Here is a 23,955-nt window from a genome sequence, read left to right as displayed (position 1 = left end):
GTGGATAGTGTGACGAGACAGCATTGTTTCATTTTTTGTTTTACAGCCAGAAGACGTAATACAAGAACCTATTGTCACTAGTACTTTCACGTCTTCTGCTTGAAAAAAAAAACACACACACACATACACACACACACACACACACACACACACACACACACACACACACACACACACACACACTCAACAATTTGTTCATCGGAATGCAGGATATCTTCAGCTTCCTGCAGCTGCACTGCCCGCTGTGGCTGCTGCTGTAGCCGGCCGCAGTGGTGGCTCCCTTATCAGTCTACGTTTCCAGAGAAAAGAGGCCTTGGGATCTCCCCTTTAACCGCTCTCCGCCTTCCTTCTTCTGCATGCTGCTGCCGCTGAAGCCAACAAGGCACGGAAGCAGTGGCTGCAGAGCTGCTGCTGCTGCTGCTGCAACTGCAGAGCCACACTTGCATCTAGGGCTCGTGTATTGGGGGTTTTGTGGGGTGTATCTACGCACCGCTTTCTTAGGAGCCTGTAGTGCTAGCCGCCGCTCCCACAGGCAAGGACGGACGGCGAAAAAAACTAAAGCCGTGGCGAAACAGCACCAATAGTGCCAGGAACAGGATCTCTAAGCAGCTAGATGTTCAGAGGGTATTGATTTCATGCAGCACACTGGATAGGCCCTTACTGCATACCAGGCAATTCCAGGCACCCCCCCACTCACTGTCAGTGCATCCAGGAACTCTCTTTCAGTAACTTGCTAGACCGTGGGAGAGCTTTCTACGGGTGCCATGGCGTGGCTAGCTGACTATCGGTTGTGACCTCCTGCAAAACAAATGCAGTCGACAAGCTACTCTATAGACTTTTGGATACGAAAGAAAGGCAGGTTGGGGGACCATTCCTTGGAGAAAGGGGCTTCGCAGCCGACTCGAGCATCTTGAAAAAATCAACATCGACCGGCCTAGGTCATGCCGCCTTTTGTGTGGCGCTACTCGTTTTCCTCCTCCGCCTGCCACCTTATCAATACATTGTGTTTGTGTGTTAGTGCGTAGATGTCGTTCTGTACATCGGTCTGGCACGCCTTTGAGTGTCAGTACCCTTAACTATGTGGTGACTGCCTGTCGTGTCCACTATCCTGTGCACTCTTATGGTCCCCCCACGCAGATTCTATGCGTCACGTTGCATGCGGGGAGGCGTGCCGTGCCTAAGCATCTGTAAGGGAAGTCAGGGGTTTGGCTTCGAAGCTGTCAAGCATGGGCAGCTTCAAAAGAACCAAGTAGAAAAGAGAAGGCCTTTGGGGGCATGTATGCCCAAACACAACACAAATCTCTACTACGCGCACAGAGGAGGCTGATAAGACTCCCGAATTGGAGCTAAACAGCATGCGGAAAAGCCTCCTTCGCGATCGCACGCAGCGAAATCTTCAGCGGCACTGCTGCTGCAGCAAGAGTATCGGAAAACATTTTGCTGCAAATCAAAAGGGCCCCGGCTGATATAAATCTGCCCCAATGAACCGAGTAGAAAGGACCGGTGTCTCCTGTGTCTTCCCCACAGCTACAAAGGCTGAACTCGACGCAGAAGCTGCAGTGTCTGCCTCCTGCCTCCCCCTAGCCTTGCCCGAGGCAGAGCTGTCAGGAGACAGGGGATGAGGAGCAGCAGCTTTGGAAGGTGCCCGCTCAACGGAACTCGCGGAGACACTTGTAGACGCATCGTTTGCAGCAGTGCCACTGCAATCCGATGCTCCTTCGGGTCTGTGCATCTGCAGGTTCCTGCTACTTCGAGGAGGATTTTCCTTCTCCCTTAAGCCGAGGGCCCTTTTGTCCATGCAGCAATTGTCTGTCAGGGATTCGGTGAGGACGCTCATGCTCCTGAAAAGGCACAAGGCTTGATACTGCAGGGAGGCGAATGCAGCGCGTGATGCATCGATGCAGCGACGAAACATAGACTTTTTGCTGCGGTTACTCCTGTTCCCACCCCTGCTGCCGGCCTTCTGCACCTGCTCTTCGCTGCTAGACTGAGGAAGCGGAAGAGAGGCCCCTGGTTCAGGTTGATCAGGAACAACGACGTGTAACTCCTCCTCTGGGAGCTTCCGATGATGCTGATGCTGCTGCTGCTCTCGGGCAGCTCGAGGAGTAGCAGGCAGCCCCCACATGGTCCCTGGTGGCTCTGCTGCGGTTGCCGCTGTAGGTTGCAATATGCGCGAGTCGAGGCGTGTATGTATATATGTGTATGTGTGCTTGCCTGTCCGCGTGTATAAATGTGTATGTGTGTGTGTGTGTGTGAGGGCGGTGGCACACCTCCGTTAGCGCTTCAACAGCAAGCGGTGCAAGCTATGGTGTTTGGGCTGTAACTACAGCACCGTGGAGGGTGTCGGGACTTTTACTATGACTCGAGAAAACATTGGAGCACTGTGAACTGGCAGGAATAGCCGAATTTGACTCTGATGCTTCTTTGGTGTTTCCTGTTGAGGCCATGAGTGCTGCTAAAGCTGTTCTTGCTCGCGCTTCTCCGGACAGTCGGCAACGATGATCAGAGGCACGCGTGTGGACTAGGGTCATGATACAGCTTAAGGTAAGCTTATTCGAAATAAAAAAGTAAACTCTCCATTTTTGAGCGACTCAAGCGGACACGCTGTTGCCGATGCTGACCAGGAAGCAGAGCCGTTTTATACGCAGCTACTGCCGAAGGAAACCACTGGGCTGGTCAATTCACCAGTGGCTGTACAGCTGCTGCTGCAGAATCCTAATCCGCTGCTTTCAAACAAGACTTTTATCACATGTATTTTCGTGTGACTCTATTACTGGCAACACGAGCAACAGTAGTGGTGGCAGCACTCCCTGCTGCAGACCTTTCGTGTGCCAGTCGATACACCGGGGCACCCAAGCCTCGTTCGGTGCAGCAACAGCAGGGCCTTTACTTCAGATGTGCATATCGAATCCATGAGATCTTATTGACTTTAGGTCTATGCAGCAACAGCAGAGCTTTTGATTCAGATGTCTACATGGAGTCTAGGAGCTTTCACTAGAGTATATGTCAAGCCCTCGTATGTTCTCGGATGAAGAGCCAGAAGCGGCTGCTGCCGCAGCCTCAGGCGCAGGGTTACCCGCCGATGTGACAGGCGGAGATCTGGCTCAAGCAGCATCACAGAAATACCATGATGGAGCATCAACGCGCATCCCAGAAGACTTGAAAGCAATAAGTGCGGGCAGTCCACCTGCGGCGGAGTTGCAGGAGTTTGTGCTGCTGCCCCTAACATCCCGCAGCGCTTCGTCTTCCTCTGTAACAGCTAGTGACTCGACGAAAGCCAGATCCTCAGCACGAACCCTTTCGGATGAAGAGAACTCCGGCTGGAGCTTCCCACGTGACACAGAAGCGTGTGCTGGACTCTTTCTTCGGGAAACCACGCTCTGTATGCAGAATCTTGTAGGCTCATGCTGCTTCAGAAAGCGTCAGGGGACAGTGCCCTGCATTGAGCGAGGGAAGGCGCACCATCAGTCGCAACAGTAACACTTACAGACAGCGTGAGAATCAACAGTAACGCAACGCCAATCCTTAGAATGTGCACCCTGCATACTGGTTCGGGGTTGCAAAACACAAGATGCCCAGCCAGCTGCTGCCCTATCTTTTTTGTTTGCCCAGCTACAGCTGTATCAGCAGGCCTTGCTGCTAGGGAGGTGGCTCAGAGCACCTCAAGAATTTGCTCGCAGGGGATGTGCTGTATTGCCAATCGCGATCAGCTATCGCCGCCGTCAGCTCCTTTCGAGAGCTAAGAAAACTGATGCACCTATGGATCGCTATCTACGGGCCAGCCTGCATGCCTTTTGGGGTGCTTATCTTTGCTGCAGCTCCCGTGGATAGCCGTGACTAACTACCCTAAAGGCTAAGCCACACGCTCTAGAGCAAGGTATCTGTAGCGGCACCAAGACTAGCAGCAGCTGTTGCTGCTGCTAACGTTGGTCATCCCGCCAAAGAACGGTCTGTCGCACGTTGTGAAGCTGAGCATGGCTCACCTCGAGCCTGTAGATGCTGCTGCAGTCAAAGCAGCACATTGGTGCCGCTGCTTCTCCGCGCAACGAAAAAGGCTCATAGCCCACAAATATTTCAGCAGAAGCCGCAGCTTCTGCTGGTACTGCTGTTTCAGGAGCAGCAGCACAAACAAAAAAAGGCCTATCTGGGTGCTGCATTGCAACAACTGCAGGAATCGCACCAGTTGTGGCTGCTGCATCAGCAAGAATAAGTAAGCATAGTTCTGCTGCTGCTGCATCTTGTGCAGCGTCGAACGGAGCTGCTGTAACATTAATAACCAATAAGATGTTGATGAGCCATAAAAATCAATGCGCTGCCGATGGCGCATATCTCGCTGCACCAAGGGTGTGTAAATGTTGGTTGGTGCTGCTAATGCTGCACGAAGTGGACCGAAGAAACAGTTGGTGCAGCTACACTACCGCGCCCACTTTAGAAGAGCTAGCTCGGCTGCAGTCGCTGCTGTGGCTGAAGCCGCTGCTGCTGTTGCAGCCGAGAAGACGAAATGCACAAGGGTGCTTGCTGCTGCGTGGTAACAGTACCCCAATGGGGTTGGCAGCACAAAACTCCAGCTGCCGAGGCTTCAGCACCAGCTGCCTGCATGAGCAGTCATGAGGAGCCTGCTCCCCAATAGGGGCCTTGACGAAATGCATCAAAGATGCAGCATTTTTGGAATGCCTTCCTGGACTAACTACACTGCACATGCTGGCGGAAATTCCTGCACTGGACGGCCGCTGCACTGAAGCAACTGATCGCCGCAGTTTTTCGTGGTGCACTGCAAGAGCCACAAAAAAGAGCAAACACAGCAAGACACGCACAGAGTGTCAGGAGAAATCAAAAAGCGCATGAGGCGACTAGGGGGAGGGAAGGAGGTAATTGCCTCCCTACCTCCACACATTTCTCAGCACATGTATTGAAGAAGCAGGCCCTGCGGCAGACAGTAGCCGCGCAATGAGCCGACTCTCCGAAGCAGGTGGCGCAGCTGCTGCTAAACTCCCGATCCATCTGCTGCTGCACCTGCTGTATCAAGCAGTTTGACGTTTTCTCCGTATCCCCTAGAGACCGCCTGCCGCAGTTATCCAGCAGCTGAAAGAACAAAGTTGAGGGATGCGGTCCGTTCCGCTTCCGTTGAGGAAATTCATTTCGGTTCTCAGAAGATGCCTCTGACTCAGCCGAGTCAGACACTTCAGCTGCTGCAGCTGCTGCGACTGCAGCGGCTGCTGCGGCTGCCGCAGCGGCGGCCGCTCCCGCGTATTGGGCTGCCTGAGCAGCCTCTCGAGCTGCTCTCCCCCCGAGGATCACTGTGGATTGCACCGAAGCTCGAAGGTTACCCGGTGTACTCCCCGCACCATCCGAATGACTTCTGGCTTCACCATCCTCGGAATCATCCGAGGACTCACTGTACACGATGGAAGCAGCGGCTGCTGTTGCTGCAGTTACGGCCTCATGGGCCCGTGCAGCGGAAGCTGCTGCCTCCGCTGCAAGATGGTGGATTGTCTCAAAGGCACCAGCTGTCCCTTTCACCATGCCATCCTCCTTTTGGGCAGCCTCATCGTGCTCGCTGTGCCTGACAATAGCCATGTCCTCAGCGGTACAGCCAGCTTGTGCTGATACTGCTGCTATAAAATCACAGAGCAGCGTCACCCACCCAAGGAGTAACAGAACAAGGAAGGACCTGTAGGGGTTGATGTGCATCTTTGCCTGTGTGTGTGTGTGGTTGTGTGGGTGCCTGAGTGCGTGTGTGAGTATATATGTGCATATGAACACGTGTCAGTTTGGGCCAATACTGTGCCAGTGAACCTTTCAGACCTTTGGGGAGGCACCTGCTGCTGCTGCTGCTGCCCATGCAATATGCAATGAAAGGAAGCCACGGAGTGACCCTAGAAAGCATACGTGGGTTGAGCTCTCTGCTTTTTTCCGGGAGACTGAGATTGATCAACACCTCACGAGCTGCCACTGTCGATTCTGCAGTGATTTGCTCATGAAAACGGAGGACGTTCAGAATATATAAGCAGCAGCAACTGACGACCCGCGGTTGCGCCTGCAGCTTCGGCAGCCGTAGCCGGTGCGTATACGAGTAGCAAAGCAAGGACTGGGATTGCACGTCTCCGCAAGGAAAAATAGGAAAAGTGACAAATCACGTACTTTACCAACTGGGAATAGTGAGAACTGCTCATGCGGCAGCGCCCACAAGGCTGCAGCACCCCTAGCGGCGGCAGGTCGCTATCGCTACTGATCCGGGGTGGTACACAGCGGGGTGGGAAGGCTCAATCCACCGTCCCTACGCCATGAGGAAAGTACTCATGGAGGTATTGCGGCATTCCGCAGGCATATATTTGTTGTTGAGAGGCTTTCTACCTCTGGTGTGGCACTGTGGATGGCCTCCCTGGGCTGCATAGCAACGTCGGAACCACCTTCCTCCATAGATGCGGCACATGGTGGCGCCTTGAGAGGACAGCCGCAGCAGCCGCCTCGATGGCTACAACGGCACCAGAAATAAGAGAAATAATAAGAGCAGTAACAGCATCAGACATTGCAACAACGGCAGGAATAGGAGCATCCGTGACAGCAGCAGTACACCGGAACTTGAACTGGGGATGAAAAGGACCCGTTATCGGCTGCCGCTGAATGCAGCGGCAGCCGGATCAGTGCTGTTATATTTAGCTGTAGCTGCCGTAGTAGGCTGCCAAGCTACTGGACCGGCAATACAGGACACTACAGCAGCAGTGGAAGCATCGGGAAAAGCTGCCGCAGCAGAAGAATCTGCTGCAGAGCTGGCGCTGAGTATTCCAGACACAGTGTATGCCCGCCCCTTGCGGCGTCTGGCCTTCGGATCTTGTTTTCAGCAGCCTCAAAGATGGGAAACGGCACCAGGCACAGAAGCAGAAGGCGCAGCAACAGCGGCTGCGAATCAGCGGCGAGAGAGTGTCTTTGCTGCCATTCGATCTCTGAAGCCTGACGGGTGGCTTTGGATAGGTGACGCTGGTTACTCAGGTAAAAAATGACGCTTTTGCCTCGTGCTTGTTTGGTTTCTGCCGCTTCTGCTGCTGCTGCTGCTGTGTCTTCTCATGCAATTCTTGTTGTTGCAGAGGTGGCTGCTGACATGGCAGGTAGCGATTTAGCCATGGGACGCGACGCTCATTCATGGGGCCGGTGATCCTTGTGCTCGAGTTGATTGTATTTCCTGTTTCGTGTTTCGGCGCAGAGGGAGAAGACGTAGCATCGGTGCAGGAGGCCCTAAGAGCGCTGAAGGAACTTAAGGGGTGGCAGGCGCTTAGAGAAGAGCTTGGCTTTGTGGACGGAACGTGGGATGATCATGACTTTGGTATTCCTTTTCTCTCGAGCCAGACCTAAAGCGTACATATATATATATGTATATGCATATATGCATCATCATGCCCCCAGTTGAATCTTCTAGCCGCCAGGGGTTTTTGCAAACACCTTTGCGCCTAGGGAGGGTCCTTCCAGTCGTAGTTCACTCGCAGTTTGCACCCTACAGCGCCGCTGAACGATTTTTCAACAATTTCGTGCAGGGATGAATGACGGGGGAAGCAACCAAGAAAACATCGACGCGCTCCAGGAGGCCTTTCTGAATTTCCTGGGGGTCGCTTCCTTCAGTCCACGGAGACAGCGGAAGGGTCTCTACTCTGCGCATCTTTTCCCCCTTCCACAACAAGCTCAGGAGGGGAAGCCAGAAGAAGGTGTGCGCGTGCTGATTTTGGACAGTAGGAGTCACAGAGACCTTCATTTCATTCCCAGTGCGGCGATGCTGACGCTGAAGCCACCCCTCTCGCGCCTCTGTTCTCACATAGGCGCTGGCAGCAGGCTTATCGTCCACCTTCTGGGGTACTGTTCACCGTGAACTTTATGAACACCCTCGACTCTTGAAGCAGATCCCTTCAAGTGGCCAGGCCAGAAAGAAGAAAAAGGCACATAAGGGGCTTAACGCGAAGATTTCTTGCGCTTTCCCAAGGCTGCATCGCAGCACCTGCTGACGCCAGATTCCTTGCGGCAGATTCGCAACTTGGGGGTCAAGCTAGCACGGCGTCTGTCTCTTCGGTACTAGAATTTATTTTCGTGGGTGGTGCTTGCGCTCAGACTCGGGCATGCATACAGAGGCGACATCTTGGGCGAGGATCAGTGGACGTGGCTGCGCGCCCAACTGAAGCACTCCAAGGCGCGCGTTCACATCCTGGTGTCTTCCATTCAGGTGAGCTTGGAACCTCCAACGTGAGTCTGCATGCCTTAGGAGGCACTATGGGGTGCTACACGAAAAAGCCGGTATTTTTCGCACCCAAGTTTTCCCTTGCACGCGCGCGCGCTGTATGTGGCTGACACGCTGTTGCAGATTTTGACAGGACTGCCGCTGTTGGAAAGTTGGGGTCACTTCCCAGCAGCGCGAGACAGGCTGCTGCGCCTTCTACAGGAGACAAAGCCTCGAGGCCTACTGCTGCTTTCAGGGGATGTTCACTTTACGGAGCTGCTCGGCACCCAGGCATGCATGCACCGAGCACACACACAGCCCCTAACAGCGCGAAGGCCGCTCTGAGAAAACACGCCCTTGTCTTGCGCATGCAAACGATGCGAAGGCGTAGCCTGATGGGGTCCTGTGTCTGTGTGGTACACCATTGCATCCTAGATGACACATGCCTAGAGGGGCCGCTAGCAGCACTCGATGTGTTTTTAATCGTGAATCTGCTTCCGCGCGTTGAGGCTGCCGCCTCGGAATTTCCGCCCAGAAGAGATAGTTTACTGTCCTCGCGCTGCTGTTGCTTGTGCTGTTGCTTGTGCCGTTGTTGCCACAGGGGGGCGTGGTAGAATTAACGAGCAGCGGGATGACGCACAGTGTAGGCGAGTCGCTCCTGACATTCTCTGTGCTCACACCGATGCTGAAGTGGCTGTACCCGACACGGCTGAGGTCTGACGCCTTCTCCCTAAAGAGGAACTTTGGAGTTGTCGACATCAGTTACCCAGAGACACAAGGTGCGATGCATGCGCTCCTTCTGCGTAAGAGGCATGCCTGTTGCTGCTGCGTTGTTGTTTCAAAAATGCACGTGCTAAGTCTCCCTCCTTTTTGGCGTGCCCGCTGCCTCGACTGCAAGCGGAACCACCGCGACGTTTATGTCTTGTTGCAAACAGATTTCCCCATCAAGGTTACTGCATCTTCGAGGGATGCTGATACGGGGGAAACGCTGCTGGAGGAGGTGCTGGAATTTCCGCAGACGGAAAGCCCTGAGAAGTGGCACCTCCTCACTGACAGCGTTCCTACCGTTGTAGGACCACCTAATCTTCTGCAGCGGCTGCTGCAGCTATTCGTCTTTTTGGTGCTTCTTGTGCTGTTGCTTTCACCGTTGCTGCTCTTTCCCAAGGTGAGAAAGGCACTGCACACCCTCTGCCCTCCGCGCGCCAAGGAACGACAGGCTTACCAGCCTCTTGTGTCGGAACAGGCCCAACACAGCCCGCCGACGAGCGGCAAGAGCAAGAGGCGAAGCACTGGCAATCGCAGAACGGGCAGATCTCCCGTTGAGCTGGTCTCCTTTTGAGAAAAAGAGTCAGTCTCAGGGAGGAAATGAAGGGAAGGGGTATCTGCTCGGCTTGCAGGGAGCAAAAGCCGCTGCAAGCAGCCACGTTCAGCTGCAGCAGCAGCGACCCCCCTGGCCTGCTCAGTGTGACTCCGTGCATACGTAACGTCCACTGCACGCAGCGGCTGCTGGCTAGAGTGTGCTGCTGTAGCTTCTAACGATGCTGTTGTCATTGCAGTTGTTCTTAATACACCTTCGGAAGCTGTAGCCTTCCCTCCAGGTCGAACCCACAGCTTCTTGAGGAGTCTAGCTCAAGGGGCGCTCCTAATGCACACCAAGGGCCAGAGAGGCCATCAAGGAAAAATGCGGAGATAAATCCGCGAATTCGAATAAGAAGCAAGCTTCCATGAACATGGCAGTCGACCCCCCATGCGCTACAGGCGCTTCGCTCGGTTCGTTCCTGTCACTGCAGTTGCACTCCCTCCTGGCCGCTTCGTGTGTTACTGCAGCTGGTCACGCCGCAGATGCAGGTGCGAGCGACTGCTGGATCAAATGCTTTTTCAATGGGAGCAAAACTGCTCCGAGTGCACTGGTTAAAAGTGTTGTGCATGCTGCTCTACCTGTCGCAGCTCTCGGCTACGCTGCTGCCTCAGAAGTTTAATCTAAAAACCAGAGTCTTGAGGGGGTTGTTCGCTTGTGCGTCAACTCCGCGAAGTCCCCTTAGTCTTAGGGTGCTGCGCGGGCACGAGGTGCCTGCAGCAACGTCGGTGCTCGTTGCCGTCTCCCTTCGCTCTGTCGCTTGTGTCTCTGCCTCCCGCTGGAAAGACGAGAGAAGCGTTTGGGTGCTGCGGCACTCGCAGTCGCAGAGTCTCGCCTGCTGCAGTGCCTGCCTCCGGAGTTCCCACTCATCACAGCATTTGCTGCTGAACGGCTCTGCCGTCAATTGTAGCAGATCGTCGGTGCTCGTGGGGGCGTCCGCGCTTTTCCCTGCGCTAAGTCGCACCCACAGCTCAGGCCGGAAATCCCAGTCTGCCTGCTGCTCTCCTTGCGCCTCTTGAAGCTGCAGCGCTTGAGCCTGCAACTGCCGTAACTCTTGGTGGTATGCCCACACAAGGAAAGCCCTGAGATCCAGCCTGCGGGGGCAGAAGGTGTGCACCCCACAACAGCAGAAGTTAAAGGGCAGCCACGCGCGCACACTGCGGCAGCAATGCTAGCACAGAGCAGCGTGCTTTTTCTGCGGCAGCAGGAGCCTAAGCTGTGCAAGTAGCAAGAGCAGCTTCAAGGTACTCTGGAAATCTCTTCTCTAAGCCCAAAGCGAAAATAAGGGCCGGAGTGTGCCGCACTGCCCCAGACAGCTGCTGCTGTAGAAGGGCTGCTGGCTTCAGCTGCGGCTGCTGCTCCTGAAGCAGCTGCTGCTTCTGCAGAAACTCCCTGAGGCAGCGACGGCTGCTGAAGAGGAAAATTTCTTCTCCCACCTCGATGCCACCTGCGATAGCGCCAGCAGGCCTAGCAGCAAAAGAGTTACAGTAGCACTGCAGTGGGGGCTTGTGGACCCCTCCCCAAAGCACGAGTGGACACAAACAGCAAGTGCCAAGACACGTATAAATAGTGGTGCAGCAGCAGAACGCAAAGCACTCGCAGCCTGATGGCTTTCCTTCCATCTCCTCACTGCCAGTGCCAGCACCAACACAAAGCGCAACACTGAGGTGTACCCGCTTGCGTATCTCCCTGCACCAAGGCTTTGTTTTCGAGCAAGGTCTGTAGGCAGTAGCCTCCCAACTCGGCAGGTTTCTGAAGATTCGTTTCTCCTGCAGCAAGTACTCGGAAGCCTCTGATGGCGCTTCGCATATCGCCATCGTTACTGCTGCTGCTGGAAGCTGGCCGCAGCAGAAGGCGTTTTTGCTGCTCATGCTCTACCCGCCGTCGCATTCGAAGAGCAGCACAGCTTAATTGCGCCGTGTCTGGCAAGCGAAGAGCTTCAGCGTGCTGCAGCTGCAGCAACCGGAGCTGAGCGAGATGCAACAGCATTTGATTCTCCTTGTACACTGCGAGATACGCCTCACCAGCTGCAGCCAGGTTACCGTACACCTCGTCGGGGTGTGCCTGCCCTTTGTGCTGCTGCAGGTATCTCTCCACACCTGCGAGTTCCTCCTCGCATTTCTCTGCTGCTGCTGCTGCTGCTGCATGGTGCTGCTGCTGCTGCACCAGCAGCGCCTGCACGAAGCGGATCTGCTGAACTTCAAAAACACTTTGGCCTGCTAATATTCTTGAAAGTTCGCCGTCCACACCTGCAGCCAGCACCAATAGGGTGCACAACAAGAGCAGCAGTAAAAGTATCTGCAGCTACTGTCACTACTGCGGCTCCACAAAACTAATGACTGCCGCACAGGATTGGATTCTACAGCCCTTTGCCGCACACGTTAGCAGCTAGGCCTCTCCTCGCAGAGCTGCAGGCAAACATGTACCGATGGATTCTCTCTGCTCCTTGGTTATACTGAAGATATGCTTTATCCTCTGAAGTGCATCTTGGCCTTGTACCGCTTGATTTAAGAGCAGCTCTTGTTGTTCTGCCGCGAGGCTCGTGGCAAGGAGCATAGGCGGCACAAGCCAGCTGAAACGCTCCTCTGTTGCCGTGTTTCTCGTTGCTGCCGCACGTCGTTGCTGAAGCAGCAGTGACGCGAGGACTATACACCGGAGCTCAGAAAGATGCTTTCTTCGCTCGATTTTGGTGAGCGAATACAAGCAGGGAATGCGCGTTATGGGGAGCACCCCGTCAAATGCATCCTCGAACAAGTCTCGGATAACCGTTGCTTTCGCTGCCGCTACTGCCGCGGCAGAAGCAGCAGACTCCGCTGGAGCACTTCTTGCCGCTGTTGCTGCCGCCTCCTCAGGATCGGCAGCACTATCGACCATTGGCAGAGCAGCAAGGCAGTACGCTATAAGCCGCTCACGCAGGAGACAAACGAACTTGGGGCGCCTCAGTTGACTGTGGTCTGCATGCACCACCTGCAGCAGCGGCAGCGGTAGCAGTAGCAGCAGAGAAGTGCGGCAAGGGCCGTCATTTTGAACCTTTCACTTAGAAGGCAACAGCAAAACCTATTTCCTCACGAAGTAACACGCAGTTCCTACCAAGGCAGCTGCCTCCTCCACCTTCTTCGTGAGCCTGGTTTGGAGCAACGCTGCGTCAGCTGCACTGTCCAGGAGCGCAGCCTCAAATGTGACTTGCAAAGCGAGGGCAGCGGCAGCAGGATCTACTGTGCGCTGCTGCAACGTCAGCACAGCATCCGAAACTGCCGTCTCCGCTTCTTGCTGCGAGGGCACTGGCGAAGACAGGGAGAACCGAAAAGGGGGCACATCACACGTCGAGGCTTCAATTGATTCTTGAGGGGCCGCTGCACATGCTGATGTTGCTTTACTGGCTGAGCCAGATGCTGTGGCCTGTGAAGGGGGCAGTGTGAGCAGTACATAGGCAGCATGCGCGAAAGAGACAGCGCATCCAAATTCCCTGGCACGAGCGACTACTTTCGCAGCGAGCTGGAAAAGACTCTCCGAAAACGCCCCGTCCATTCTCACACGTAGGCCTTTACGCAACCGTGAATGCGCAGTAGTCGATTTCGCCGCTTTCGCGCCTCTTCTGAAGGCCCTCCGGTCTGGTGAATTTCTATGTGCCCTTTGCCTTCTACTTTATTTCTTTTTTCATGTCTTCTGCAGTCCTTCTTCGCATGGGCTGCTGCCCCTCCAAACGTTTATGGCTAACTGGGCCTACCGAAAATGGCGCATCAGGCTCAAAGCCTTCGTACCTGGCTTTATCCGTTGCAGCAGCAGCTCCTGCAAATGCAGCTATTGTAGGCGCAGCGATTGCATATGCAGCGGCGGCAGAACTAGCGGGGCAGAAGCCAGTTTTAGAGCCTCTACAGCGTCAGGGCAAGGATGCTAGCCTCCTAAGATTAATCGCTTTACAAGGCATGCAGCTAGGCCCCTCTACATCCTGTTAGCTCCTAATGTGCGCGAGCGCAGAGAGCGGCAGCCACAGAGCAGTTGCCACACACTGAGTGGTTGAAACTCGTTTGAAGAGCGTTTCATACGTTCTTCTTGAGCAGTAGCAAGAGCAACCAGGGTATTAGCTAATTGTCCCAGCCAGTAGCAATATCTGCAGCTAAGTATCGGCAATTGCAGTCGCGGGTGCCGCTACTATTGCATGCAAGGTATGAGTGTAGCACCGCAGGAAATGGTAGGACACAGCTTTCTACATGTAAGCAAGACAAATAAGACACATTTTGCGATCCCATTAAGGTGAGAGTCCCTTGGGGCCCCCAGCCGGGGGGGCCCCTCGAATCCCTCCAGCAGCGGGTACCGCTGCTGTCGGCTGCTGCTGCTGTGTCGTTCCCACGTGTTGGCTGGGGAGTATGTCTGTGTTCGTTTAGGTGTTGATGGAGAGCATTCGTGAAATAGAAAACGCTCTAGAACGTTCTACGAATCAGTTTGTTGCAGCAGAAGCAACAGCCAAAGCAGCAGCAATAATTGTGGCTGGGTTGGGGTGTACACGCAGACACCCTGAGTGCTCAGCGGAAGGAAAGGAAGCGCGATTAAACACACTATTTCTATTTTTCCTTTCTCCGTTCCTGAAATATGTTTTCAATAGACAGACTGGCGAGTGCTGGCGCCGCGCAGGCAGGAGCGCCTGCTGCAGCAGGAGCAGCATCAGCGATGGTGGGTTCTCCGGGAAAGCCTGCAGATACAAGAAACCCGATAACCACGACCTCGTCCGTCCTTGCAGTAACCTATAGAGACGGCGTGCTCATGGTGGCAGATACGACGGGTGAGTTCTAGCCGCTGGCGCTCAGAGCCTAGGGTCAGAAAGTCGATGGATTTCACAGAACAGGCATCAACGGTTTCGAGTGGAGAGGCTGAGTCTGTATCCTTGGCTGCGAGTGCATTCATAAGGACTTCCCTTTTGCGTGCTTGTGGTGACTGAGAGAGTGGGCTGTTGAGAAAACAACGGCGTGTGCCCCTCCCTCCCCCCCCGTCCCCCCACTCGCAGTTCCCAGATTTTTCTTCATTATGCTTCCTGGCCTCGACGTCGTTGCCTGGGGTTTCGCATGTGTGTTAATCAAGAGTGTGTGCTTTTTATGAACTCCAGTGTCTTACGGACGGATGGTTCGTTTCCGGGGGCAGCCGCGATTCATCGCTCTCAACAACAAGACCCTCATATGCACGTCGGGGGAGTACTCCGACCACCAGTTTCTGGAAAGGGAGTTGAATGCTCTTGTGGAAGAGGACGCAGCGCATGCTGAGGGGTCTATCGGAGGGATAACAGGCGGAAACAACAGCGGCAGCACGGCCCTCACCCCCCTGGCCATAGCCAGTTTCACAGCGAGAACCCTCTACAACAAGAGATGCCGTTTTAATCCGTATTGGCTCTCCGTCGTTGTCGCTGGCCACATGGGCTGCCCCAAGGGCATCCATGAGCGACAGGCTGAACAGATCCCGCAGAAGGAAACGTACTTGGGAACGATGGATCTTCTGGGAACTTTCTTCCAAGAAGAAGTTGTTGCCACAGGTGCTTTGGAGTGCCTTCAGTGTGTTGCTCTTTATATGCATGGAAAGCGCCCGGGGAGGGAGGCTCGCTGTCGACTTACAGAGATTTTTCGTGTCACGGCTGCTTTGGCTCCATATTGGTGCTGTTGATTTGGGTGGGGTCGTGAGCCTCAGGTGTCAGGGTTTGAAGTGTTTTTTCGCCTGCTCCGTTGGTGTTGCCGCTTCTGCAGGTCTTGGTCGCTACTTTGCAATTACACTCATGCGGGAAAAGCATCGTTCCGACATGTCTGAGGAGTGCGTGGCTGCGTCAGCGTTGGAGGCTCTCGTTTTTTTAGGGTGTCTCGTGTGGCTGTGCTGGCGAGACCATCGCCGCTGCATGCGCCAGTGTATCGCAGGCAGCGTGGCAGTTGTGAGCGACGTCGCTACTCTGGTGTCGCTACTGTTGTTCGTGTGAGTGTGGGCGCAGGGAGGCGCGCAAGTTGCTCGAGGAGTGCATGCGCATCTTGTTTTACCGGGACTGTGCTGCCTCTAACGAGGTATGTGGGGCCCCACAAAATCATCACTGGTCTAGTAATTGCTGCAATGGGTGGCGTGGCGCGTTGATTGCTCCTGCCTTACACGGCTCTCTTGCCGCCGTCACTTCACTGCCGCTCCGTGTTGGTGCAGGTGCAGTTTGCCAAAGTGACAGCGCAGGGTGTTACTATCGACGCGCCTAAGAAATTGGACTCGAACTGGTGCGTTTCCCTGCCAGCGATGGGCGCTCGCTTGAGAGCCACAAGTGCTTAAGTAGTGCCACCTAGCTCCAGTGTGTGTGCATGAATGATGCATGCATTTTAATGGATGCACGCTTGTCGCTGGGCTCCGATGCACAGGCACTTCGAGGCTTACACGAAGAAGACAACCGACATGGACCTTGCAGGGTGCTCCTGGTAGGCAGCCGCCCTTATCCTTTGATTGCAGCGCGAGGCAACGCCGATTATGCAATAGCGCGATAATAGCCAAGGCGTTGGCTGCGGCTGCACTGGCTAGCGCGGTAGATGCGACACACCCGCGTAGCTGCTGTACGTCTCTTCCGTTAAAGTTAACGCCTGAACTCTGGGGAGACTGGAAAAGCTGGATTAGGCAGTCTGTGGTTAAGACCCCTGAACTGGTGGAGTATTGCGGCGTCTTGGGGGGAGGGCAGTAGCAGTGACAGTGAAGCAACGGTGGGAACGCCTGATGAGAGCGCTAGGCTGAGTCCGTTTTAAACTCTGGACGAGACTAGCTGTAAAGTTAGGTGTTCAGTGCACTGCAAAGCTGCAAAAGAACCAACGCTGCTCAGCGTCGAGCATGCAAATTTGACCCCTTCCCAAAGATGGGGCTTTACAGACTGTCTGCCTGTGAAGGGGCCCCTTCCTGCTAGCGCCTCTAGCTAGCCAGCACCCATGGTGGTAGCTAATGTGCCTGACCATGTGAAGCGCCTAGCTAGAGGCTTGTGGCTAGCAATCCGCAGATCGCTGCGGCTTCCACGGCGGAGGCTCAAAGCTTCAAACAAGCCGCAGATATTTCAAGTCGGAGGTGCTCTCGCCTGCTGGCAAGCGGCAGGCTGGCTACTGTCACACTAGCTGCTGCTGCTATCTTGCCAGCTCGCTCGCTTCCAAAGTAGCTCGACAGATAGCAGCCTCGAGCTTAGCTGCGATGGGGAGTCCGCCGAGAGGGTACAGGAAAATCCACAACGGCTCCTACGCAGCAGCAGCAGCACGTACACCCGAGAGCCAGGCTGTTATCCGGCAGCAGCCACGAGAGCGCAGAGTTGCAGGAACTGAACTCTGTGACGTGGAGTCTACGCCTACCTGCAATGGTGGCTCCAACGTTCGGCTTCGGATATTTGAAGCTCTTCGTCTCAGCAAACACCTTGAAACTGCACGCACAGCGTGGTGGCGATGGAAAAAGGTTTGCAGACACTGCAGCAGCGCCTTTGCTGAGACTAGTTTAGTCAGTAGCTGCCGTGTGCAGCTCCTAGGCGGCAAATGCAGTGCATCAGGAAAACCGAGATTCGGCATGAGCCGCATTGTTTTCTGCATCATGAACTGCCTAGTGCTCAACGCAGGCAGGCCTCGTCTGTGTTTCTTGGGGAGCTCATGAAGAGGTTCTCCTCGCCGTCGCCTCTAGGGCAATCTCAGCAGCAAAACATGGCAGCAAGCGGGAACTGGACGCACAATTCAAGAAGCTTTAAAGCTCTGAGAGAGTCAGAAGGCCTCCACGTCTTGTTTTCCCTCAGGCATCGCTCGTGCTGCTCTCCAGAAACTTTGCAACGCCGATCTGACGAAGACGGAAATCGGCGCAGGCACTGCATGTGGGTGCTCCTGCAGGGACGCAATGAAGGACAGCCGAACAGCACTCTCTAGAAAACGAAAGGGCAGTACAAAAATGCAGAATCTTCGATTCCTGCCGGCTGTCACTACGGGGGAAGAGATACGGGGCAGGGAAACACCACAGCAACCGCTACCGACCAGGTGTCCATACAGGGGTGCAGCTTGTGGCTGCTTCCGCTTTCGGGTGTATGCATGCGCCTCAGCACGTCTGCAGCCTCCCAATGTTGAATCTGCGCTCCATAAGGAAGCAGCGACAGGGAGGGCCGCAGCGCTGCACAGGAAGCCCTCTTGCTGCAGCCATTCATCCTGATTTCCGCGGTTTACCCAGTCCGCCTTTTGTGATATTTCTTGCCGAGGGGAAGGGCGCAGCAGCAGGCGTAGCTGCTTGGACAGGGGCGGCAGAAATTTCGGTGCTTCGCGTGTACTCTGCCTGGTGCGGACTTGAAGCACGGGAGCGTCAGCGAGAAGCAGCCTTCGGATTTCCGAGTATCTTATTGAGGGTGTGTGTTGTTGTTTGCAACGAGCAGACAGTGGGAAATAGTAGAGTGGATTTCCCGGTACCCATACGTTATGTCGCGCTGCTGCTGCTAAAGTTGAACGGAAGGAGGGGGGCCCCTTGGGGCCCCCCTCCGAGAGGCGGGGTTCTTGCCGCCATTCGAACTTGTGGCTACACCTTCGAGGCCCCTTCCCCCCGTTGCGGAGCTAGAGATTTCAGCTCCTGTTCTCCCAGGCAACAATAAAGTCACACACACAAACACACCAAACAAGACGTGCGAGCGCAGCGCCTTCGCGGAAGTGAGAGAGTGCTTGCCCAGCGGCCTGCCTCGCATTCCCTGAACTCCTAGGCCCTTCACACTAGGCATTCAAAAGGAATAATTCTTGATGGTGGACGGAGGAAATCCTAGAAGTAGCAACAACACCGGTGACACCAGCCTCATGGGAGGCAACAGCAACAGCAACAGTAGCGTGCTCTTCCATGGCCTTTCAAGAAACGAGCACCTGTCTTTGCCAAGCAGCAGCCAGACTGCATGAGATTCGAGGCAGCGTAACACTGCGAGTGACCATCATCTGCATCAGCCCTCGCCAGGCTCCATGTGGGACGTCGCATAGGAAGAAAAACTAGCAACAGCAACAACAGCAACCGCAAAAACTAGCAACAGCAAAAACAGCAACAGCGAAAACAGCAGTAGCAGTAGCGGCGGAGTGTATAGTGGCCATGACAGACACAGCAGCAGCAGCTGAAGAAGAAGAAAGGGCAGCAGCAGCTGAAGAAGAAGAAAGGGCAGCAGCAGCAGCATCATCATGTGGACAAGATTCAGGAGCACGTGATTCTTATACTGCCATACAGTATGATCTGCAAAGTTTTTCGGGCCCTTATTCTGCACTCCCTGCGACGGCAGCAGCAGGATCAGACGCACCAGCAGAATGCGATGCAACAACAGCAGTAGCGCCGACACCCCGAGGCAGCCGCATTCGTTTGCTGCCTGATGATGTTGTACGTCGGATCGCAGCAGGAGAAGTCGTTTCTCGGCCGGCTGCTGCTCTCAAGGAGCTTCTGGAGAACAGCCTGGATGCGGGGGCCCTCCGGGTGTCTGTACACTGCGTTGGAGGTGGCCTCCGGTTGTTGCAGGTAGCCGATGACGGATCTGGCATTGCTGCAGCGGATCTCCCGCTGCTGTGCGCTCGCCACTGCACCAGCAAATTGCAGACACTGCAGCAACTGCAGCATATTAGCTCCTTTGGATTTAGAGGAGAGGCCCTTGCCGCCCTTTCGCTGGTTTCCAAGCTGGCAGTAACCACCAGAGTCCGGGGGGAGCGTCATGGCTTCAGCTGTACATACACCGCAGGCGTGCTGGCAGGGAACCCAGAGCCACTTGCACGAACGGGAGGCACCACGCTGAAGGCAACAGATCTTTTTTATTGCGTCCCTGCCAGACGTCGTATATTCCTCTCCAGCTCACCCGCAAGTGGCTGCGGATCCGCAGGCACTGACGAATACTTGAGGTGTCTGCACGTCGTAGGACGCTATGCAATCAACAACCCCCACGTGTCCTTCACGCTGCGGCGTCAGCAGCAGCAGCTGCCCGACATCAGCACGCATGCGTTTGGACTCGCCGATGCGAAAAAGCTGCTCATTCAGCTGCAACAGCATGAGCAGCAGCAAGAGCAGCGACAGCAACAGCACGAGGAGCAGCAGCAACAGCAGAGGGGGAGCACTTGCAGCTGCTGTGGCGGGGAAGAGGAAGAACGTGTTCCTACAGAGGAGGAACTGAGGCTGCTGCGGGGGGTGACTTTACTGCAGGGAGGCGCTCTGCGCGTTATAGAAACGCTGCATGGAACGGCCGTGAGCAGCACGCTGCTGCCTATACACCTCAGACGGCCTCTCCCTGCTGCAGCAATGCACTTCATACAGAGCCAGAAACAGCCGCAGCAGGCGGAGGAGGCGCCGCAGGAAGAGGAGGAGACACAGTCGCGACTGAAAGAGCTTCATGGCAGCAGTGGCAGGGACCGGAGGCATGTCTGCCCGCTGCTGCGCAAGTTGGTAGCGAAATTGACTGCTGCGGATGCTGCTGCTGCCGCGATCTTCTTGGAAGAGCTCCCAGAAGATGAGTGGCGTCTGGCTGGGTTTCTTTCAGCGGCGCACAGTGGAGCCAAGAAGGGATCTTTTTGTTGCTTCATCAACGGCAGACTTGTAGACTGTCCGGTTCTTAAGTGAGATACTTTCTGGTGGCATTGCTGATGTCTTGGGTAGCGGTGGGCTTCTGCTTGTGCTGCTGCTTATCGCGTGCGGAGGAGAAGGGAGGGGGGAAGAAGGGCATTTGTATTCCGGCTCTTTGCGATGGTTGCCATGGTCGAATCCTCGGGATGCGTTCTCTCTTGACTCGCTTGCGGTGTACGAGGCAATCACCTGGCGCGAAAGGGGGAAGCAAGGCTGCTTTCTCCCGTTGTTCGCGATGCTGCAGGCGCAGCGTTGATGCGGTGTATGGACAGCTGATGCCGCGGGGCCAGCGCCCGTGGGTGTACTTGTGCTTGGAGTTGCCCGCTGTCTTAGTTGATGTGAACGTACACCCCAGCAAGAGCCAGGTTCGGTTCCTTCATGAGGAGTTCATAGCCGAGGTGACTGCATCTGCTCTGATGGTGAGACGCTGCTACTCCTGCAGGCATTCCACGCCGTGTGCTTTAGTGATACAGCTGCACGCGAGACAGCTGTCGGCTGTGCTGCAAACGAGGGGCAGTTCTAATGGCGCTTCTTGCTGCTTTCTCTCAAGCTGGGAGCTTGCCCGCCCGCCGGGTGTACGTACACCAAAGCGCTGCAGCCTCTGCTGTTGCTGCTTCAGGATATGCTCAAGGGCAAGGCCTCCTCCAAGTCGCTCCCGATGCACCAGCCTGCCGCCTCTGTGCAACAGGCTGAACTGAAACAGCAGAAGCTCGTGGTGATATCCACCGAGACAGGCGACGTGCCCAGACGACTCGCGAGAGAGCAGCAGGGGGAAGACGATTTGAACGAGCGCGGCAACAGCAGCAGCACTCCCAGCACCTCCACCAGCAGCAACAGCAGCAACAGCAGCAGCAGCGCCAGTAGAAAGCAGCCCTTGAATCCCACCAGGACGAGAACTGATGCACGACAGTTACCTCTTAGCGCCTTTTGGCAGCAGGCAACGTCCACACGTAAAGAGCACCGAGTCGAGCAGCAGCAGCACCAAGACGAGCAGCAGCAGCACCAAGTCGAGCAGCAGCAGCACCAAGACGAGCAGCAGCAGCACCAAGACGAGCAGCAAAAAGAGGGAAGAGAAGGCCAGGAGCCTCTTTCTAACGAGGTCGATGGAAGCCTCGCGATGCATTCTGCTGAAGCTGCAGCATTATTATCCCCAGAGGCGCCTTTAAGTGCAGCGCAGCCAGCTGTCTCGCAGCAGCTGTGGCATACGTGGGGTGTGAGGCTTTTCGATGAGAGGAGGGAGAAGGGGGGTCATGTTCTGGATAGCGTTGCGCCTTGCAGCGGCGGCAGCCACAGGGGATCTGACGCTGGACGCCTCCGTAGTGTGAGGCAGCTGCTGCAGCTCTGTGCAGCAGCTGCAGTACAGGGCAAGGGGTCTGCTGCTGCATGCAGCAGCAGCAGCAATTCTCACAAGGATTCAGCGCTGCAGGAGTCTTCGTACGTTGGTGCCGTCAACACGAGGATGGCGTTGCTGCACTCGGGAGAGAGTCTGCTCCTTGTGAACCTTCCCACAATAGCCAAAGGTCAAATACAGGAACCTGCACAGCACCCTAGGAGCTGCTTCTTTGCACACGTAGCAACAGCAGCCTTATCGTGGGACTGAGCCTGTGTGTCTGTGTCTGTGTGTGTCTGCGCTTAGTGGACTGGGTGGGCAAAAAACACCTTCCGGCTGATGTCTAATGTTTGCTGTTTTTTCAGAGTGCGTATACCAATCGATATTGCGGAGGCTTGGGCGCCTTCCAGTGGTGCGACTGCAGCGGCCTGTTGATCTCCAAAAGGCACTTTTTGCTGCGTTACAACAGAAGCAGCAAGAGCAGCAGCAACTACAACAGGAGCAACAGCAAGAGCAACAGCAGCAAGAGCAACAGCAAGAGCAGCAGCAACTACAACAGGAGGAGCAACAGGGAGAGCAGCAGCGCAAGCAGCATGAGGACGAGGAGTATCGAGATGAGGCGACGGTCCGACGCCTCTGCGCCACTTTGCTGCAGCGACGTGCCTTGTTAGCGGATTATTTTGGAATAATTATTGGGAAGGATTGTTGTCTCTTGGGTGTTCCTCTTTGCTGTGGGAAGCACGTTCCGCACCCGAGACTCCTCCGCTGTATGCTTTTGCGGCTAGCTACCGAGGTGTGCTCCTGCAGATGCGTTCGCTGTTTTGTCGTCTGCTTCTTCTGGCTCCTCCGCCTGCTCCTCCTGGTGTTAATGATACGGAGATCGTAGGGTGCATTCTTGTTTCCGTTGCTGCTGCTGCTCTGGAGTGGTGCGTGGATGGTAGACGGACTGCGGGGAGGGAGGCTCTTCCCGTCCAGTGCGCCTGAAGTCGTGGGGTCGTTCTTTCTCTCACTGCACGCTGTTGCCGTTGCTGCTTGGGCGTCTGAAGGTGGACTGGAAAGAGGAGTCTGCATGCCTTCACGGCATTTGCGACTTGCTCGCCGAGGCTTACACCACCGTTGAGGAGGCAGCGGATGCCGTTGCGGACGAAGCTGGTCGATCAGCTACTTGTGTGGCTTCGGCGCGAAAGCATCCGCGGCTCACGATGCAACAGGAGGCAGAGCATGAGCGAGAGGAAAACAAGGAGCAGCGAATCACCCCCCCCCCCACGCGGGGAGCTGCGCCTTGCTGGTAGGAGCTTCGAGAGGACATGCGTTTCTGGGTGTTGCTGTTCTTCCCTTCCCGGGAGGGTGCTTCATTGCATGCATGCATGCATGCCTACCTACTGCGTAAAAGCTTTTCTGTGTTGCTGCTGCATCTGTGGCCAGGTGTCGCGCAGTAGATATCGATCAGCACATGGCAGCAAGCGCTGAGACTCGCAGGATGTTTAGCAACGTTCTGATGCCAGCTCTCCGCTTCTCCTGGAAGACACACATCCCGAAACGGTAATTGCTGCTGTAGCTGCAGGAAATTCAGATTTGCTCTTCAGATTTGCTGCTTGTGCGGCTGCTATGCAGCACCCTGGCTGCGAGAACTAAGTCCCTCGTCAACTAATGCTGCTGCTTAGAGCTTGCGTTCGTGCGGTGTATGTACGGAGCGCAGTTTTTATGAGGACGGAACTGTCAAGGAACTAACTAGTCTCAAAGCCCTTTACAGAGTTTTCGAGAGGTGCTAAAGAAATGCTCACTGGTGCAGCAGCAGCTTTTGCTGCTGCTGCACCAGCTGCTGCTGTCGCTGCAAGCATCGCTCCCTCTGTAGGGTCTGCGTTCACCAGCCCATACACCTGCCGGCGTAATTTGAAAAACTCCCCTTTCGAAGCTTTTTGACTACCGCCCTCTCTAAGGCTGGGCCGACTGTGAAGTTTCTAGGGGATGGATGTAACTGTAGCAGCACTTGCAGCATCGGCTGCTCCTACTCGCTGGGCAAAACAAGCAGCTCCTGCCTCCGCAGGAAGCCTTCTTCTAGGCACGAAAAACGAGGCAAAGCCTCCATCTCACGACGATGACGCCGCACTGGCAGCGGTGTGGAGCTCAGCTAAAGTGTCGCTCGCAGCATCTTCCTACTGCCAAAAAATCAAAGTGAACTCCTAACTAGGTGCAGCTGCAAAGGCCGGTCGGCGTACAGACAGCCGACAGCCACAAAAATACCTTGAGGGCGAGTGCAGGCGAGTCGAACCTGCCCCTTCCCCCCACGAGAAACCTTTTAATGTAGCTTCTGCCGCTCTAGCATTACAAGCCAGAACTACCTGCTCAACTTAGGACGGGGGAAAGCAGGAGCCACAGCTCACTTCTGCAGCAGCACCCAAAGCTACCCACGCGTTCTGCATCAAAAGCAGGTGTACGTACAAGGAACGCTTATTTTACTTCGTTCCGAATAGCAGATCGCGTTTTTTATTGTCA

At 55.2% G+C, this 23,955-nt stretch overlaps 6 protein-coding genes across 6 annotated transcripts; 3 read left to right on the top strand and 3 right to left on the bottom strand.

The window, feature by feature from the left end:
• Positions 1–4,687: 4,687 nt before the first annotated feature.
• On the bottom strand, positions 4,688–5,691 carry LOC34618125. The gene is made up of 2 exons (XM_026338821.1): positions 4,885–5,691; positions 4,688–4,771 (listed from the first exon to the last, which is right to left on the bottom strand). Exons 1-2 carry the CDS (start codon positions 5,689–5,691, stop codon positions 4,688–4,690), a joined length of 891 nt encoding a protein of 296 aa, XP_026194606.1.
• A 780-nt stretch (positions 5,692–6,471) lies between these two features.
• Positions 6,472–9,928, top strand: LOC34618126. The gene is made up of 9 exons (XM_026338820.1): positions 6,472–6,570; positions 6,846–6,990; positions 7,202–7,321; positions 7,530–7,788; positions 8,095–8,206; positions 8,345–8,491; positions 8,802–8,890; positions 9,444–9,578; positions 9,799–9,928. The coding sequence occupies exons 1-9, from the start codon at positions 6,472–6,474 to the stop codon at positions 9,926–9,928; spliced, it is 1,236 nt and encodes a 411-aa protein (XP_026194605.1).
• Positions 9,929–10,167: 239 nt separating this feature from the next.
• Positions 10,168–13,085, bottom strand: LOC34618127. Its single transcript, XM_026338819.1, has 5 exons — positions 12,648–13,085; positions 12,014–12,524; positions 11,231–11,806; positions 10,806–11,004; positions 10,168–10,651 (listed from the first exon to the last, which is right to left on the bottom strand). Exons 1-5 carry the CDS (start codon positions 13,083–13,085, stop codon positions 10,168–10,170), a joined length of 2,208 nt encoding a protein of 735 aa, XP_026194604.1.
• A 16-nt stretch (positions 13,086–13,101) lies between these two features.
• On the bottom strand, positions 13,102–17,715 carry LOC113147650. The gene is made up of 5 exons (XM_026338818.1): positions 17,549–17,715; positions 17,255–17,401; positions 16,889–16,956; positions 16,758–16,777; positions 13,102–13,161 (listed from the first exon to the last, which is right to left on the bottom strand). Exons 1-5 carry the CDS (start codon positions 17,713–17,715, stop codon positions 13,102–13,104), a joined length of 462 nt encoding a protein of 153 aa, XP_026194603.1.
• On the top strand, positions 14,148–15,989 carry LOC113147649 (proteasome subunit beta type-4-like). The gene is made up of 6 exons (XM_026338817.1): positions 14,148–14,337; positions 14,659–15,078; positions 15,287–15,350; positions 15,523–15,592; positions 15,723–15,790; positions 15,929–15,989. Exons 1-6 carry the CDS (start codon positions 14,148–14,150, stop codon positions 15,987–15,989), a joined length of 873 nt encoding a protein of 290 aa, XP_026194602.1.
• A 577-nt stretch (positions 17,716–18,292) lies between the features above and the next one.
• LOC113147651 (DNA mismatch repair protein Mlh1-like) lies at positions 18,293–23,231 on the top strand. The gene is made up of 9 exons (XM_026338822.1): positions 18,293–18,371; positions 18,859–20,122; positions 20,374–20,548; positions 20,749–21,123; positions 21,229–21,649; positions 21,825–22,252; positions 22,506–22,747; positions 22,885–23,001; positions 23,159–23,231. Exons 1-9 carry the CDS (start codon positions 18,293–18,295, stop codon positions 23,229–23,231), a joined length of 3,174 nt encoding a protein of 1,057 aa, XP_026194607.1.
• Positions 23,232–23,955: the final 724 nt, after the last annotated feature.

This window comes from Cyclospora cayetanensis, unplaced genomic scaffold (assembly GCF_002999335.1).
Source record: "Cyclospora cayetanensis isolate NF1_C8 unplaced genomic scaffold, CcayRef3 CcayRef3_contig_302, whole genome shotgun sequence".
NCBI lineage: Eukaryota > Apicomplexa > Conoidasida > Eucoccidiorida > Eimeriidae > Cyclospora > Cyclospora cayetanensis.
Note: the sequence above shows the minus strand (reverse complement) of the source record. Positions and strands in the feature narration are given on the sequence as shown.